Here is a 19,054-nt window from a genome sequence, read left to right on the forward strand (position 1 = left end):
GTGCACATTGGATCTACTGTAGCGTGACGACACAAATAAGCAGCAACGCCTTCTCCGTTCAAGTAAACAGCAAAGCCCAGGGAAAGTGGAGAGATCAAAGTCATGGAAATCTCTCTCTGCACAAAACAGCCTATCTACACAGTATACAAATAACCTGCCAAGAGAATCTTTAAAAAAAGATTACAACAATTGTTCTGTGCCGGACTACATTTTGGGGATTTTTCGCCCTCCCCCTCTCCCCGGACCCAGAGGAGAAAACTTTAACAAATTCGCCAAAGACTTTCACCCATGGCCTGTATCCATCGGCTGGATGTATCCAACTCCTGGCCCTGGACTTGATGGAAGCGTGAGAGGCCAAAGACTGGAATCAAACACTACCTATAAACTCCCTGGAATCAAACACTACCTATAAACTCCCTGGAATCAAACACTACCTATAAACTCCCTGGAATCAAACACTACCTATAAACTCCCTGGAATCAAACACTACCTATAAACTCCCTGGAATCAAACACTACCTATAAACTCCCTGGAATCAAACACTACCTATAAACTCCCTGGAATCAAACACTACCTATAAACTCCCTGGAATCAAACACTACCTATAAACTCCCTGGAATCAAACACTACCTATAAACTCCCTGGAATCAAACACTACCTATAAACTCCCTGGAATCAAACACTACCTATAAACTCCCTGGAACCAAACACTACCTATAAACTCCCTGGAATCAAACACTACCTATAAACTCCCTGGAACCAAACACTATCTATAAACTCCCTGGAATCAAACACTACCTATAAACTCCCTGGAATCAAACACTACCTATAAACTCCCTGGAATCAAACACTACCTATAAACTCCCTGGAATCAAACACTACCTATAAACTCCCTGGAATCAAACACTACCTATAAACTCCCTGGAATCAAACACTACCTATAAACTCCCTGGAATCAAACACTACCTATAAACTCCCTGGAATCAAAAGCAGAGGCATCCAAAGGTACAGCACACAGCCTTGCGCTAATCTACCGTCTTAAAATACTTACTTACAGTCTTAGTTTATCCTTGAGAGAGGAGGGAGCGATATCTTCTGACAAGGTGAGGATTAAAGGGGGTTTAGATGATTGTTTGGAAAGAAACCCGCAACCCACCTTAATAACCTTCCTTTAAACCCTGAAGCCCAAAGCCAAAACACCTAAAAATGTGCTTTAGCTGGCCTAGCCAACACAATTAGCATTAGCGCCAAGAGTATCTGCAGGGAGCTGCACTAGTTCTCTGTTTTATGAACTCTGTGCTGGAGAGACAGGTGGAGAATGTACAGATAATGGTGTGTCAGTAACTGAGAAGCACACCAAAGCACTTTGGCCCAGTTTTTAGTGCTAGAAGGAACCATAGTCCGAGCTAACAGAAGTCAAGTACCTACTGGAGATGTGGGAAAGGGGACACCTAAGTCAGTTGCACAACTGAACACATTCAATCGAAATGTGTCTTCCACATTTAACCCAACCCCTTCCCTCTGTTAGATACGTTTTTACTGGCAGCAGCGCTGGCCAATCAGTTATTACCAATTGGCCCAGTGACACCCGTTTCAGGCCGGCTCTCTCCCTTCCCCATTGCTTATACCATGGGAATGGTGTGAAGATCACATCCCCAGGCGGATAATTACTCTGTCAGGGTGACTGAGAGAACCCATATGGTTGTGGATCACTCCAAGAGAGAGAGGAGAGAGAGGAGAGAGAGAAGGCACTCAGAGAGAGTGGAACGGGATAGCTGGAGGAGGACTAACTACTTCAATTATTTCTTTACTTTATCTGCTATCATTCATTCTTCCTTCCTGGTCATCTATCCTATCTGAGCAGCGTCAGCAATTCTCTCCGCAACCTTTCTCTTATTTTGTACTCTTCTCTCCTTCCTCCCTCTCGAGGGAGATGTGCTGATCCGGAGTGGCCTGGCTGTCGTCTCTGTCCGTTGGTTTGTCGCGGTGACGTGTCAGCCATCACCCTGTGCCCACCGGTTGGCTGATTAATGGGTTAGCGGTGGTCAGGGAGTATTCCTCTGCCCCTTTGTCAATACACCGTGGTACCACCTCATACATCATCATGCCCATGGCGGGCGCGCACACACACACACTTATCCTTGTTGCAGGACACCATCCCCATCAAATCACCAGCTCCAGCTGAATCCCCATCCCCACTGAATCCCCATCCCCACTGAATCTCCATCCCAATCCCCATCAGAATCCCCAGCTCCAGCTGAATCCCCATCGCCACTGAATCCCCATCCGAATCCCCATCCGAATCCCCATCCCCATCAAATCACCAGCTCCAGCTGAATCCCCAGCTCCAGCTGAATCCCCATCCCCACTGAATCCCCATCGAATCCCCATCCCCACTGAATCCCCATCCCCATCGAATCCCCATCCCCATCAAATCACCAGCTCCAGCTGAATCCCCATCCCCACTGAATCCCCATCCCCACTGAATCCCCATCCCCACTGAATCCCCATCTGAATTCCCAGCTCCAGCTGAATCCCCATCCCCACTGAATCCCCATCCGCATCTGAATCCCCAGCTCCAGCTGAATCTCCAGCTCCAGCTGAATCCCCAGCTCCAGCTGAATCCCCAGCTCCAGCTGAATCCCCAGCCCCACTGAATCACCAGCCCCATCCCCATCAAATCAACTGCTCCAGCTGAATCCCCATCCCCACTGAATCCCCATCCCCATCTGAATCCCCATCTGAATCCCCATCCCCATCTGAATCGCCATCCCCATCCATCTGAATCCCCATCCATCTGAATCCCCATCCATCTGAATCCCCATCCCCAGCTGAATGCTTGTTCTAGGTCCCAAGAAACAAAGAGATCTTCTGTTGAATCTGACAATTAATCTTAATGGTTGTACAGTCGTCTCAAATAAAAGTGTGAGGGACCTCGGCGTTACTCTGGACCCTGATCTCTCTTTTGAAGAACATATCAAGACCATTTCAAGGACAGCTTTTTTCCATCTACGTAATATTGCAAAAATCAGAAACTTTGTCCAAAAATTATGCAGAAAAATTAATCCATGCTTTTGTCACATCTAGGTTAGACTACTGCAATGCTCTACTTTCCGGCTACCCGGATAAAGCACTAAATAAACTTCAGTTAGTGCTAAATACGGCTGCTAGAATCCTGACTAGAACGAAAAAATTGTATCATATTACTCCAGTGCTCGCCTCTCTACACTGGCTTCCTGTCAAAGCAAGGGCTGATTTCAAGGTTTTACTGTTAACCTACAAAGCATTACATGGGCTTGCTCCTACCTATCTCTCTGATTTGGTCCTGCCGTACATACCTACACGTACGCTACGGTCACAAGACGCAGGCCTCCTAATTGTCCCTAGAATTTCTAAGCAAACAGCTGGAGGCAGGGCTTTCTCCTATAGAGCTCCATTTTTATGGAACGGTCTGCCTACCCATGTCAGAGACGCAAACTCAGTCTCAACCTTTAAGTCTTTACTGAAGACTCATCTCTTCAGTGGGTCATATGATTGAGTGTAGTCTGGCCCAGGAGTGGGAAGGTGAACGGAAAGGCTCTGGAGCAGGGCTGTCTCTGCCTGGCCGGTTCCCCTCTTTCCACTGGGATTCTCTGCCTCTAACCCTATTACAGGGGCTGAGTCACTGGCTTACTGGGGCTCTCTCATGCCGTCCCTGCAGGGGGTGCGTCACCTGAGTGGGTTGATTCACTGTTGTGGTCATCCTGTCTGGGTTGGCGCCCCCCTTAGGTTGTGCCGTGGCGGAGATCTTTGTGGGCTATACTCAGCCTTGTCTCAGGATGGTAAGTTGGTGGTTGAAGATATCCCTCTAGTGGTGTGGGGGCTGTGCTTTGGCAAAGTGGGTGGGGTTATATCCTTCCTGTTTGGCCCTGTCCGGGGGTGTCCTCGGATGGGGCCACAGTGTCTCCTGAGCCCTCCTGTCTCAGCCTCCAGTATTTATGTGGTTCTGTAGCTCAGTTGGTAGAGCATGGCGCTTGTAACGCCAGGGTAGTGGGTTCGATTCCCGGGACCACCCATACGTAGAATGTATGCACACATGACTGTAAGTCGCTTTGGATAAAAGCGTCAGCTAAATGGCATATATTATTATTTATTATTATATTATTATGCTGCAGTAGTTTGTGTCGGGGGGCTAGGGTCAGTTTGTTATATCTGAAGTACTTCTCCTGTCCTATTCGGTGTCCTGTGTGAATCTAAGTGTGCGTTCTCTAATTCTCTCCTTCTTTCTTTCTCTCTCTCGGAGGACCTGAGCCCTAGGACCATGCACCAGGACTACCTGACATGATGACTCCTTGCTGTCCCCAGTCCACCTGGCCATGCTGCTGCTCCAGTTTCAACTGTTCTGCCTTACTATTATTTGACCATGCTGGTCATTTATGAACATTTGAACATCTTGGCCATGTTCTGTTATAATCTCCACCCGGCACAGCCAGAAGAGGACTGGCCACCCCACATATGCTCTCTCTAATTCTCTCTTTCTTTCTCTCTCTCGGAGGACCTGAGCCCAAGGACCGTGCCCCAGGACGACCTGACATGATGACTCCTTGCTGTCCACAGTCCACCTGACTGTGCTGCTGCTCCAGTTTCAACTGTTCTGCCTTATTATTATTCGACCACGCTGGTCATTTATGAACATTTGAACATCTTGGCCATGTTCTTTTATAATCTCCACCCGGCACAGCCAGAAGAGGACTGGCCACCCCACATAGCCTGGTTCCTCTCTAGGTTTCTTCCTCGGTTTTGGCCTTTCTCTGGAGTTTTTCCTAGCCACCGTGCTTCTACACCTGTTTCAGTTTCTGTACAGCACTTTGAGATATCAGCTGATGTACGAAGGGCTATATAAATCAATTTGATTTGAATTTGATTTGAATCCCCATCCCCAGCTGAATCCCCATCCCCAGCTGAATCCCCATCCCCAGCGGAATCCCCATCCCCATCTGAATTCCCAGCTCCAGCTGAATCCCCATCCCCACTGAATCCCCAGCTCCAACTGAATCCCCATCCGAATCCCCATCAAATCAACAGCTCCAGCTGAATCCCCATCCACATCTGAATCCCCAGCTCCAGCTGAATCCCCAGCCCCATCTGAATCCCCATCAAATCACCAGCTCCAGCTGAATCCCCATCGCCACTGAATCCCCATCCGAATCCCCATCCCCATCAAATCAACAGCTCCAGCTGAATCCCCATCCCCACTGAATCCCCATCCCCATCTGAATCCCCATCCCACTGAATCCCCATCCCACTGAATCCCCATCCCCATCAAATCAACAGCTCCAGCTGAATCCCCATCCCCACTGAATCCCCATCCCCATCTGAATCCCCATCCCCACTGAATCCCCATCCCCGTCTGAATCCCCATCGACTCCCCATCCCCACTGAATCCCCATCCCCATCGAATCCCCATCCCCAGCTGAATCCCCATCCCCAGCTGAATCCCCATCCCCAGCTGAATCCCCATCCCCATCTGAATTCCCAGCTCCAGCTGAATCCCCATCCCCACTGAATCCCCATCTGCATCTGAATCCCCAGCTCCAGCTGAATCCCCAGCTCCAGCTGAATCCCCAGCCCCAGCCCCACTGAATCCCCAGCTCCAGCTGAATCCCCAGCCCCAGCCCCACTGAATCCCCAGCCCCATCTGAATCCCCAGCCCCATCTGAATCCCCAGCTCCAGCTGAAGGTTAGCGTTAGCTTCCTCTGATTAGCCCAGTTTAACCCTCTCACCAGGAGTTATCATTTTCCATTCTTCAACCCTCTCATCTGAGGTCAGCATTTAACCTAGCTGTTAACTTAACTTAGCAGGCACACCTGAGCAGCGTTTTTCTTTCTGGTCCTGATGAGAAAAAAATAAAATGCCGGTGGGAGGTTCACTTTCACACTGTTCATCCAATCCAGTAAATGTGGAGGAGGAGTTAAGATGGAGTGGTGTCGACTTGTTGACATCCAAAAGAAGAAGTCAGGCTCTCTTTTCATTTCCCTTGAAAACCGGATGCATCCTCTTGTTAAACGACCACGCTGAGGGTAAGATGAGTATGTGATCTCACCATCCTCACTATTCACCCTGGATCAATTATATGACATTAACACAAATACTATCCTTGGCTTGAACATTCTCTTAGCCATGCAGTGTTCAAGGCTTTTAAAACTGCAGCCGTGGCCCATGGTCCCCAATCATCATCCAATCCAGAGCTGGTCACATAAGTGCCGGAACCAATCAGGTGTTTCATAACACCTGTTGAAGAGTACTTACCACTCCGATGCCTTCGAAGGCAAAGATGGCTGTTCCGAAGAAGAAGGGGAACTTGCCCAAGGGGGAAGTGAGAGGGAGACGATGAAGGTCCCCAAAATCCTGTCAGAGAGGGGCGACAGCAGACAGAAGCAGGCGTTTAGGAAAACAGGGACAACAACAGTCTGTCAGAGGAGCTACTCCCATAAGGGCCTATAGAACAGAATCAACTTTCTCATCACTGCCAAGGACACAAGAGACACTGGCTCAGAGACACAGTGAAGAGAGGGCAAGATTTCCCCTGACTCACAGATAAAACCGAGTGAGACAGCGAGAGGGAACAGAGACAAAGAAGAATCCCAGGCACAGAGTGGAAGGAATGAAACAAAGGACAGGAAGAGAGTCCATGACACATTAGGCAGAGACTAAGAGACAGAACAGAAAGAGAGGGAGGAGAAATGGAGTTAGGTTAATGGGTTGACGGCTAGGTGACCTAAAGGTGAATTAGGGATGCAGTGTTGTGTTCTCCTGTGGACGCGTGTCGTCTACCGCGTCACACAGAGACGCCCAGCGACTGACAGGGGTCCTAATGAATCTATTTAAAACATAATTCAGTTGGTGATTGATGAGGGCTGTTCACAAGGGCACCTAGACTACTGCCCGGAACACTGCCCAGCCACACAGCTGAGGGATGAGCTGGGGCACACACACTCGCAGATACACAACCCTGGCTGGCACAACCTTCTGTGGGAAATCTAAAACAGCAATCAACGCTGGATTACACGACACGTCAGGAACACTTACAGCTGATGTCAATCTGCTCCAAAATGCCTAATTGTATTCTTAGAATGACCTTGGGAACAGTCCAAGTAGACAAGCTTTGTAGTGCTGAGCATGCTTTTTGAAATCGGTTCGGTTTTGGTTCATTCTATTAAAACAATCACAGTTTTTACACATTAAATGCACTGTGTGGGTTGAACATTGTAAGACTAAATAAAACAATTAATAAAAGTCCCAAGATGGAAGTCATAGCCGCAGGTGGTAGTTTGGGGGGGAAGGGGGAGTGAACAGGCGACTCCAGGATGCTGGCCTTCAAGGCAGAGTGGCAAAGAAAAAGCCATATCTCAGACTACCAATAAAATGAAGAGATTAAGATGGGCAAAAGAACACAGACACCGGACAGAGGAATTCTGCCAGAATGCCAGCATCCCGGAGTTGCTTCTTCACTGTTGACCTTGAGACTAGTGTTTTGCGAGTACTATTTAATGAAGCTGCCAGTTGAGGCATCTGTTTCTCAAACTAGACACTCTAATGTACTTGTCCTCTTGCTCAGTTGTGCACCGGGGTCTCCCACTCCTCTTTCTATTCTGGTTAGAGACAGTTTGTGCTGTTCTGTGAAGGGAGTAGTACACAGCGTTGTACGAGATCTTCAGTTTCTTGGCAATTTCTCGCATGGAATAGCCTTCATTTCTCAGAACAGAAGAAAGTTATTTGTTTCTGGCCATTTTGACCCTGTAATCGAACCCACAAATGCTGATGCTCCAGATACTCAACTAGTCTAAGGGCCAGTTGTATTGCTTCTTGAAAGGCAGCACAACAGTTTTCAGCTGTGCTAACATAATTGCAAAAGGGCTTTCTAATGATCAATTAGCCTTTTAAAATGATAAACTTGGATTAGCTAACACAACGTGCCATTGGAACACAGGGCCTCTGTACGCCTATGTAGATATTCCATTAAACAAATCTGCCATTTCCAGCTACAATAGTCATTTAAAACATTAACAATGTCTACACTGTATTTCTGATCAATTTGATGTTATTTTAATGAACACAAAACTTCTAAGTGACCCCAAACTTTTGAATGGTAGAGTATTTATTTTTATCATCATTTTTTCAGGGTGTACTTTTGACTTAGGTTCATGTATTTTCAGATACGCAAAGCAACTGCTTTCTATCCCTCTCCGTCACGGGGTTCTCTTCCCTCAGTTTCCGTGTCTGCACCGCACAGACTGGACAAGTTTAAGCGGACATGCAATGGATTATGGTCATTAATTACCACGATATCTGCGCTAAACTACAGTACCATTCAAAGGTTGACACACCTACCCCTTCCAGGGTTTTTCTTTACTTCTACCATTTTCTACATTGTAGAATAATAGTGAAGACATCAAACCTATGTTATAACACATACAGAATCAATTAGTAACCCAAAAAAGTGTTAAACAAATCAAAATTATATGCGATTCTTCAAAGTATTCATCCTTTGCATTGACGACAGCTTTACACACTCTTTGTATTCTCTCCTCCAGACTGTGTAAGGGCTATTTGACGAAGAAGGAGAGTGATGGAGTGCTGCATCAGATGACATTGACTCCACATTCACCAACCTGAACCCAATTGTGATGGTTTGGGATGAGTTGGACCGCAGATTGAAAGAAAAGCAGCCAACAAGTGCTCAGCATACAGTTGAAGTCAGAAGTTTACATACTCTTTGGTTGGAGTTATTAAAACTCATTTTTCAACTACTCCACAAATGTCTTGTTAACAAACTATAGTTTTGGCAAGTCAGTCAGGACATCTACTTTGTGCATGACACAAGTCATTTTCCCACCAACTGTTTGTAGACAGATTACTTCACTTAACTTCTTTGGGAAAGGGGGCAGTATATTCACGTCCCGATGAAAGGCGTGTCCAAGGTAAAACTGCCTGCTACTCAGGCCCAGAAGCTAAGATATGCATATTATTAGTAGATTTGGATAGAAAACACTGAAGTTTCTAAAACTGTATGAATAATGTTTGCATGTATAACATAACTTATTTGGCAGGCTAAACCCCAAGGACAAAGAAAACAAAAAGTGTTGAGATCACTCTTTTCAATGGGTTTTCATTGGGAATCCAGATTTCTAAGGGACTTGCATGCAGTTCCTATCGCTTCCACTGGATGTCAGTCAGAAATTGGTTGAGGTTTTTCCTTTGAGAAATGAAGAAACAGCACTGTTCAGAACGAGGGTAAAGAAAAGTGTACTCTTTGTTAGAGGCGCGTGACCTGAAAGCCTGCTACACTTTGTTTTCCTCCGGTATTGAATGCAGTTTATCCCGTGTAAAATTGAATCGATTATTTACATTAAAAAATACCTAAAGTTGTATTAGGAAAGTTGTTTGAAATGTTTGGACAAAGATTACAGGCAATTTATGAGATATTTTGTAGTCATGTTGCGCGAGTTGGAACCAGTGTTTTTCTGGATCAAACGCGCCAAATAAATTGAATCTGACACGTTGGCTGGATTAACAAGAAGTGTAGCTTTAATTTGGTGTATTGCATGTGTGATTTCATGAAAGTTACATTTTTATAGTAATTTATTTGAATTTGGCACTCTGCATTTTCACTGGATGTTGGCCAAGTGGGAGGCTACCGTCCCACCTATCCCAAAGAAGTTAAGGACATCAAAGTCAAGGTATTGGAATGGCCATCAAAGCCCTGACCTCAATCCACTAAAAAAAAATTGTGGGCAGAACTGAAAAAGCGTGTGCGAGCAAGGAGACCTACAAACCTGACTCTGTTAAGAGGAATGGGCCAAAATTCAACCAACGTTTTGTGGGAAGCTTGTGGAAGGCTCCCCAAAACATTTGACCCAAGTTAAATTATTTAAAGGTAAAGCTACTAAATACTAATTGAGTGCATGTAAACTTCTGACCCACTGGGAATGTGATGAAAGAAATAAAATCTGAAATAAATCATTTCTACTATTATTCTGACATTTCACACTCTTAAAATAAAATGGTGATCCTAACTGACATAAGACAGGGAATATTTTCTAGGATTAAATGTCAAGAATTGTGAAAAACTGAGGTTAAATGTATTTGACTAAGGTGTATGTAAACTTCTGACTTCAACTGTATGTGGGAACTGTTGGAAAAGAATTCCAGGTGAAGCTGGTTGAGAGAATGCCAAGAGTGTGTAAACCTGTCATCAAGGCAAAGGGTGGCTACTTTGAAGAAACTAAAATATATTTTGATTTGTTTAAAACTTTTTTGGTTACTACATGATTCCAAATGTTTTAATTCATAGTTTTGATGTCTTCAATATTATTCTACAATGTAGAATATTGTTTAAAAAATAATAATAATAATAATAATAATGTGTGGGTGTCCCTAATCTTTTGACTGGTATTCTATGTAAAATATTGGCCTGCTGGAACTACAACTCTCTACTACATCACACGGTTCAGGCTTGATCTGATTTACGTTACCGGTCTAAAGTTTTAGAACAATAAAAACTGCAAAAATGTGGGTTAAATGTAAGCAGTTCAAGTCCAGTGAATAACCTGAAATGGTTCAAATGTAAGCGATAGACAGCCAGAGGTTTAAAAAAAAGTTTACCAACAACTGAAAAATAATGTAAATTTCAGAGTTGTAAAAAAAAAAGCTATTTTTTTCAGGGAACAAATAATGGGTTAACAACTTACAGCTGTTCTGCAGCAATGGAAGTAAATTAAGCCTTGAAAGTTGGTGCTAACAATTCCTACAGGTGTTGATTACTCTGTCTGTATTAAAGCAGTGTTGGAACAGACTGTTACTACACCCTCTTAAGCATTATTTGGACAGTATTGTACTGCAATAAGTAGTATATTGCTATCATAATGGCAAGAAAAAAGTCATTAACAAAGGAAGCCAGACAGACCATAATAACCCTTAAAAGTGTAGGTCTTTCCTTTAGAGAAATTGCAAAGAAAGCCATGGTGTCAGTGAGTACAGTTTCCTACATCATCAAAAGGCACTTGGAACCTGGAGGGAACTCTGACAGGAAGAGGTCTGACAGACCTAAAGCCAAAACAGAATCAGAAGACAAGTTTCTGAGAGTCAACAGCTTGTGTGATAGCTGGCTCACAGGGCAACAGCTTCAAGCACAACTTAATACTGGTCGAAGTAAACGAGTCTCAGTTTCACCCTGCGTGAAAGAGACTACCGGTCTAAAGTTTTAACAAGCTGCAGGTTTGACAGGTCGAGTGGCAGTAAGAAAGCCATTGCTAAAATGGCAAAATAAGAGATGCTTGCCTGGGCCATGAAGCACCACCAGTGGACTACAGAAGACTTGTTTCTTAAGTCTTATGAATCAAAATGTGAAATCTTCGTTTCATCACGCAGGGTTTTTGAACACCATCGAGTAGGTAAAAGGATGGTTCTTCAGTGTGTGACACCAACTGTCAAACACGGAGGAGGATGTCTCGGGCTCTTTTGCTGGATCCAGAGTCTGCGACTTGCACAGAGTGAGTGACACCCTGAACCAAAATGGCTACCACAGCATTTTGCAGCGCCATGCAATACCCTCTGGTGTATTGGCCAAGGGTTTATCCTAAAGCAAGATAATGACCCAAAACATAGCCTAGAGGTATGTCAGAACTACCTTCGAAGAAAATAAGACGGTAGGCTTCAAATCATGGAATGGCCAGCACAGTCTCCAGACAAACCCCATTGAGCTGGTTTGGGATGAACTGGGCAGAAGGGTGAAAGCAAAGCAACCTACAACACTTTGTGAGAACTTTTGCAACAGTGTTAGGAAGAACTTTCCGAACAATATTTGATTTCCATTGTATAAAGAATGGCGCGAGTCTGTTCGGCTGATATGTCTGCACAAGCTGGCTACCTTTGATGAGTCAAAAATGTTGAGTACATTTTGTTGAACAAAAGCATTCCATGATTTATTTTTTGTCTCCAATTGTTTACTTGTTCTATTCTTTCATTTAAGAGTAAATTAAGACATGAAACTGTGTGAATTTCAATAAAAACGGGAAAAATGGAGTTGTTCTAAAACTTTAGACCGGTAGACTCTCTACAGAAACTGCACATCAAGCGCACAACAACAAAAAACTGTAAATTTGTTGTTTACATTTTTTGGTTTGTGTTTTTAAATAGCTCAGCAGTACACAGGAGACGTAGTGGATACAAGGGAGTCTCACGTTTCACAGACGCAGACAGTACAGACAAGGGGTATGATCTTCCACAGTGGACATATGCAGACCACAGGGAGATTCAATATCTCCCAGCTACTTCCCAGTTCCCACACACACATATGGTAGCTCACACACACACACACACCCCAGATTGTTCACAGCCAATTGGTAATTGGCAAAGACAACCTACAGGCATTCTGTTACATAAGCTACACCATTTTTCCATGATTACGATCTTATCTCATCGCTGCAACTCCAACTGGCTCGGGAGAGGCGAAGGTCGAGTCATGCGTCCTCCGAAACATGACCCGCCAAACCACACTTCTTAACACCCGCCCGCATAACCAGGAAGCCAGCTGCACCAATGTGTCGGAGGAAACACCGTTCAACTGACGACTGAAGTCAGCCTGCAGGTGCCCGGCCCGCCACAAAGTGTCGCTAGAGCGTGATGAGCCATGTAAAGCCCCCCGGCCAAACCCTCCCCTAACGATGCTGGGCCAATTGTGCGCCGCCCTATGGGACTCCCGGTCACTGCCGGTTGTGACACATCGTACCTGGGTCTGTAGTGATGCCTCAAGCACTGCAATGCAGTGCCTTAGACCACTGCACCACTCGGGAGGCCCTCGCTACATTATTTTTAACCATGGCTGTCTGAGGTACACTGAAGACTGGCTTCAGGTCAATATCAAAGCGAACACAATGGGGCGCACCACCACAACAGTGTAAAAACAGTCTAGAACAGCTGAGGGTATGGTGTCTCGCACAGACTTCCGCGATAAGGTAATGGAGAAAAAAAGTCCAAAGAAGAATACATCATCTCCCCACACACACATTTGAATCACAGATTTTAAGTGCCCAGGTGGAGAACCGTTGCGCAGGTGGACGACAACATCTGGAGCGTGACTACCACATAAACAAACTGTACTAGAGTAGTGTTAAACATGGACAACCGTTTCCCACGGACTTACTCCACATACCGTCATGAGACTGGAAGATGATGATGCTGATGGCCATAAAAACAACATGCTTACCGTCGTGATGTACTGGAAGAGGTTGTGGCTGTCAGGGTCACCATCAACAGTGTAAACAACAACAGTGTAAACAACATGCTTACCGTCGTGATGTACTGGAAGATGATGACCCTGACAGCCACAACAACAGTGTAAACAACAACAGTGTAAACAACATGCTTACCGTCGTGATGTACTGGAAGATGATGATGACCCTGACAGCCACAACAGTGTAAACAACATGCTTACCGTCGTGATGTACTGGAAGATGATGATGACCCTGACAGCCACAACAAGTGTAAACAACAACAGTGTAAACAACATGCTTACCGTCGTGATGTACTGGAAGATGATGATGACCCTGACAGCCACAACAAGTGTAAACAACAACAGTGTAAACAACATGCTTACCGTCGTGATGTACTGGAAGAGGATGATGACCCTGACAGCCACAACAACAGTGTAAACATGCTTACCGTCCTGATGTACTGGAAGATGATGATGACCCTGACAGCCACAACAACAGTGTAAACAACATGCTTACCGTCCTGATGTACTGGAAGATGATGATGACCCTGACAGCCACAACAGTGTAAACAACATGCTTACCGTCGTGATGTACTGGAAGATGATGATGACCCTGACACCCACAACAACAGTGTAAACAACAACAGTGTAAACAACATGCTTACCGTCGTGATGTACTGGAAGATGATGACCCTGACAGCCACAACAACAGTGTAAACAACAACAGTGTAAACAACATGCTTACCGTCGTGATGTACTGGAAGATGATGATGACCCTGACAGCCACAACAGTGTAAACAACATGCTTACCGTCGTGATGTACTGGAAGATGATGATGACCCTGACAGCCACAACAAGTGTAAACAACAACAGTGTAAACAACATGCTTACCGTCGTGATGTACTGGAAGATGATGATGACCCTGACAGCCACAACAAGTGTAAACAACAACAGTGTAAACAACATGCTTACCGTCGTGATGTACTGGAAGAGGATGATGACCCTGACAGCCACAACAACAGTGTAAACATGCTTACCGTCCTGATGTACTGGAAGATGATGATGACCCTGACAGCCACAACAACAGTGTAAACAACAACAGTGTAAACAACATGCTTACCGTCGTGATGTACTGGAAGATGATGATGACCCTGACAGCCACAACAGTGTAAACAACATGCTTACCGTCGTGATGTACTGGAAGATGATGATGACCCTGACAGCCACAACAAGTGTAAACAACAACAGTGTAAACAACATGCTTACCGTCGTGATGTACTGGAAGATGATGATGACCCTGACAGCCACAACAAGTGTAAACAACAACAGTGTAAACAACATGCTTACCGTCGTGATGTACTGGAAGAGGATGATGACCCTGACAGCCACAACAACAGTGTAAACATGCTTACCGTCCTGATGTACTGGAAGATGATGATGACCCTGACAGCCACAACAACAGTGTAAACAACATGCTTACCGTCCTGATGTACTGGAAGATGATGATGACCCTGACAGCCACAACAGTGTAAACAACATGCTTACCGTCGTGATGTACTGGAAGATGATGATGACCCTGACACCCACAACAACAGTGTAAACAACAACAGTGTAAACAACATGCTTACCGTCGTGATGTACTGGAAGATGATGATGACCCTGACACCCACAACAACAGTGTAAACAACAACAGTGTAAACAACATGCTTACCGTCATGATGTACTGGAAGATGATGATGACCCTGACACCCACAACAACAGTGTAAACAACAACAGTGTAAACAACATGCTTACCGTCGTGATGTACTGGAAGATGATGATGACCCTGACAGCCACAACAACAGTGTAAACAACATGCTTACCGTCCTGATGTACTGGAAGATGATGATGACCCTGACAGCCACAACAACAGTGTAAACAACATGCTTACCGTCGTGATGTACTGGAAGATGATGATGACCGTGACAGCCACAACAGTGTAAACAACAACAGTGTAAACAACATGCTTACCCTCGTGATGTACTGGAAGAGGATGATGACCCTGACAGCCACAACAACAGTGTAAACAACATGCTTACCGTCGTGATGTACTGGAAGATGATGATGACCCTGACAGCCACAACAACAGTGTAAACAACATGCTTACCGTCGTGATGTACTGGAAGATGATGATGACCCTGACACCCACAACAACAGTGTAAACAACATTGTAAACAACATGCTTACCGTCGTGATGTACTGGAAGTTGATGACAGCCACAACAACAGTGTAAACAACAACAGTGTAAACAACATGCTTACCGTCGTGATGTACTGGAAGATGATGATGACCCTGACAGCCACAACAACAGTGTAAACAACAACAGTGTAAACAACATGCTTACCGTCATGATGTACTGGAAGATGATGACCCTGACAGCCACAACAACAGTGTAAACGACAACAGTGTAAACAACATGCTTACCGTCGTGATGTACTGGAAGATGATGACCCTGACAGCCACAACAACAGTGTAAACAACAACAGTGTAAACAACATGCTTACCGTCGTGATGTACTGGAAGATGATGACCCTGACAGCCACAACAACAGTGTAAACAACATGCTTACCGTCGTGATGTACTGGAAGATGATGATGACCCTGACACCCACAACAACAGTGTAAACAACAACAGTGTAAACAACATGCTTACCGTCATGATGTACTGGAAGATGATGATGACCCTGACAGCCACAACAACAGTGTAAACAACATGCTTACCGTCGTGATGTACTGGAAGTTGATGACCGCCACAATAACAGTGTAAACAACAACAGTGTAAACAACATGCTTACCGTCCTCATGTACTGGAAGATGATGATGACCCTGACAGCCACAACAACAGTGTAAACAACAACAGTGTAAACAACATGCTTACCGTCATGATGTACTGGAAGATGATGATGACCCTGACAGCCACAACAACATGCTTACCGTCGTGATGTACTGGAAGTTGATGACCGCCACAATAACAGTGTAAACAACAACAGTGTAAACAACATGCTTACCGTCGTGATGTACTGGAAGATGATGATGACGCTGACGGCCATGCAGACGTTGGCCAGCAACGACAGGACAGCCATGTTCTTCAGGTCCTTCATGAACACCAGCAGGATGAGGAAGGGCAGGAAGAAGAGCATGTAAAGACGCAGGTCCAGTGCCCAGGGCTCAGAGGGCACCATGGTGGGTAGAGGGACCAGGGCTGGCACCATGGAGGTGTTGGCGAATGACAGGGATTCAGCTGCCAGGGTGATGTTTACACCTTGGTATCCCTCAACGACCTAGAGAGGAAGGAATGGATACACACAGGTGCACGCACACACACGCATGCATGCACACATCCACCCCCACACAAAAAGGTGTGATTAATGGTTGTCTGTTCATAAGTGAAACTCACCCAATCACCCTGCCAACCTTCAGGAAGGAACCTTCCGATAGACCTTCAGATAGAGATCCCACTAAATCTACAGACTGCAATTAAGGCTACTGCATGTTCTCTCCTTGCCAGAGAAAAACAATGTAGGAGCTTATCATGGAAGTGAAGAAGTGGATTGGCCTCTTGCTTGTCGATAAGCAGCTCTCCCGCTTCGATCAACAACAAAAGCTTTTCCCAGAGAGAAACTATCAGAAAACTTTTGGGGATTGATGAATATTCAACACAACACCAGGGAGTGGACTAGAAATGGGAGGGTAGAGGAGAGGTAGGGAGGGGGGGCTCCAAATTATATCCCCATGATTCCATCTTATCCCACAGCTCAGACAGGTTAGAAAAATCAGGATTTCATTCAATTAGACTGTCTGCTATTACATTTTAGTCATTTAGCAGACACTCTTATCCAGAGTGTCTTAAGAGTAGCAATTAGCGTTAAGAGCCTTGCTCAAGGGCACATCAACAGATCTTTCACCTAGTCGGTCGGGGGATTCAAACCAGCAACCTTTCGGTTACTAGTCCAACACTCTTAACCGCTAGTCTCCCAGTCCCAGAGGTGGAGGGCTACGAATGCATGGAGAGAAATGGTGCTACCTGGAAATACAGTGTGTAGTTCGTTCACCCATTAACTCATTTATAATTATCACAAGTCACTCACTCACCACCACTCACCACCATAAAAACAGGTTCTCAATTGATGACCTTGCTTTAAAGAATGATTAAATAAATCTAACTAAAGTGCTTATTTATTTGTCATATCACCCCCATTCACCACATTCTTCAATCACTAATGGGAACACTGTAGCGATCCATCTACATAGCTACTCCACGTCACCCATAAACCATCAGCAGTATGAGCATTCAAAAATAATTCAGACCCCTTCAATTTTTCCATATTTTGTTACATTACAGCCTTATTGTAAAATGTGTGATTTTCTTTATTCATCAATCTTCAAAACACAATGCCCCATAATGACAGGCAATGCCTTCAACCTTATAGCTTGGTTTTTGCTCTGACATGCACTGTCAACTGTGAGACCTTAATAGACAGTGGTGTGCCTTCCCAAATCATGTCCAATCCATTGAATCTACAATCAAGTTGTAGAAACAGCTCAAGAATGATCAATGGAAACAGGATTCACCTGAGCTCAATTTCAAGTCTCAGAGCAAAGGGTCTGAATATTTATGTAAAGAAGGTAGTTCTGTTCCTAATTTTTAATACAATACAATTTTTTATACAATTTTAATACAAATATCTTAAAAACGAATCTAAAATATAATTTAATCCATTTTAGAGAAAGGCTGTAACGTAACAAAATGTGGAAAAACTCAAGGGGTCTGAATACTTTTCGAATGCACTCTATGAAGCTAGCTGTTGTCATACTATGAACACATACAGAGTAGAGGTAGACCGATTATGATTTTTCAACGCCGATACCAATACCGATTATTGGAGGGCCAAAAAAGCCGATGCCGATTAAATCGGACAATTTTATTTTTTATTTAAAGTTTGTAATAATGACAATTACAACAATACTGAATGAACACTTATGTTAACTTAATATAATACATCAATAAATTCAATTTAGCCTCAAATAAATAATGAAACATGTTCAATTTGGTTTAAATAACGCAAAAACGAATAAAGTAAAAGAGAAGAAAGTAAAAGTGCAATATGTGCTATGTAAGAAAGCTAACGTTTAAGTCCTTGCTCAGAACATGAGACCATATGAAAGCTGGTGGTTCCTTTTAACATGAGTCTTCAATATTCCCAAGTAAGAAGTTTTAGGTTGTAGTTATTATAGGACTATTTTCCTCTATACCATTTGTACTTCATTAACCTTTGACTATTGGATGTTCTTATAGGCACTTTAGTATTGCCAGTGTAACAGTTTAGCTTCCGTCCCGCTCCTCGCTCCTACCTGGGCTCGAACCAGCATCACAACGACAACAGCCACCATCGAAGCAGGATTACCCATGCAGAGCAAGGGAAAGAACCACAGGCTCAGAGCGAGTGATGTTTGAAACGCTATTAGCGCGCGTTAACTAACCAGGCATTACACTTCGGTTACACCAGCCTCATCTCGGGTGTTGATAAGCTTGAAGTCATAAACAGCGCAATGCTTGACGCACAACGAAGAGCTGCTAGCAAAACACATGAAAGTGCTGTTTGAATGAATGTTTACGAGCCTGCTTCTGCCTTCCATCGCTCAGTCAGATACTTGAATACTTAGTCAGATTATATGCAACGCAGGACACGCTAGATAATATCTAGTAATATCATCAATCATGTGTAGTTAACTAGTAATTATTAGACTTAACCCCATCGCGAC

At 44.4% G+C, this 19,054-nt stretch overlaps 1 protein-coding gene across 8 annotated transcripts in view; it reads right to left on the reverse strand.

Moving 5' to 3' along the window:
- slc36a4 (solute carrier family 36 member 4) overlaps window positions 1–19,054 on the reverse strand; it is a 354,139-nt gene that overhangs the window by 293,014 nt on the left and 42,071 nt on the right. For all 8 annotated transcript variants that reach the window (XM_052467980.1, XM_052467979.1, XM_052467978.1 and 5 more), the window contains exons 8-9: window positions 16,300–16,572; window positions 6,290–6,388 (exon numbers count right to left, since the gene is read on the reverse strand). In XM_052467980.1, the coding sequence (XP_052323940.1) occupies window positions 6,290–6,388; window positions 16,300–16,572 (372 nt within the window). The remainder of the gene's footprint in view (window positions 1–6,289; window positions 6,389–16,299; window positions 16,573–19,054) is intronic.

Source organism: Oncorhynchus keta, chromosome 18, assembly GCF_023373465.1.
Source record: "Oncorhynchus keta strain PuntledgeMale-10-30-2019 chromosome 18, Oket_V2, whole genome shotgun sequence".
NCBI lineage: Eukaryota > Metazoa > Chordata > Actinopteri > Salmoniformes > Salmonidae > Oncorhynchus > Oncorhynchus keta.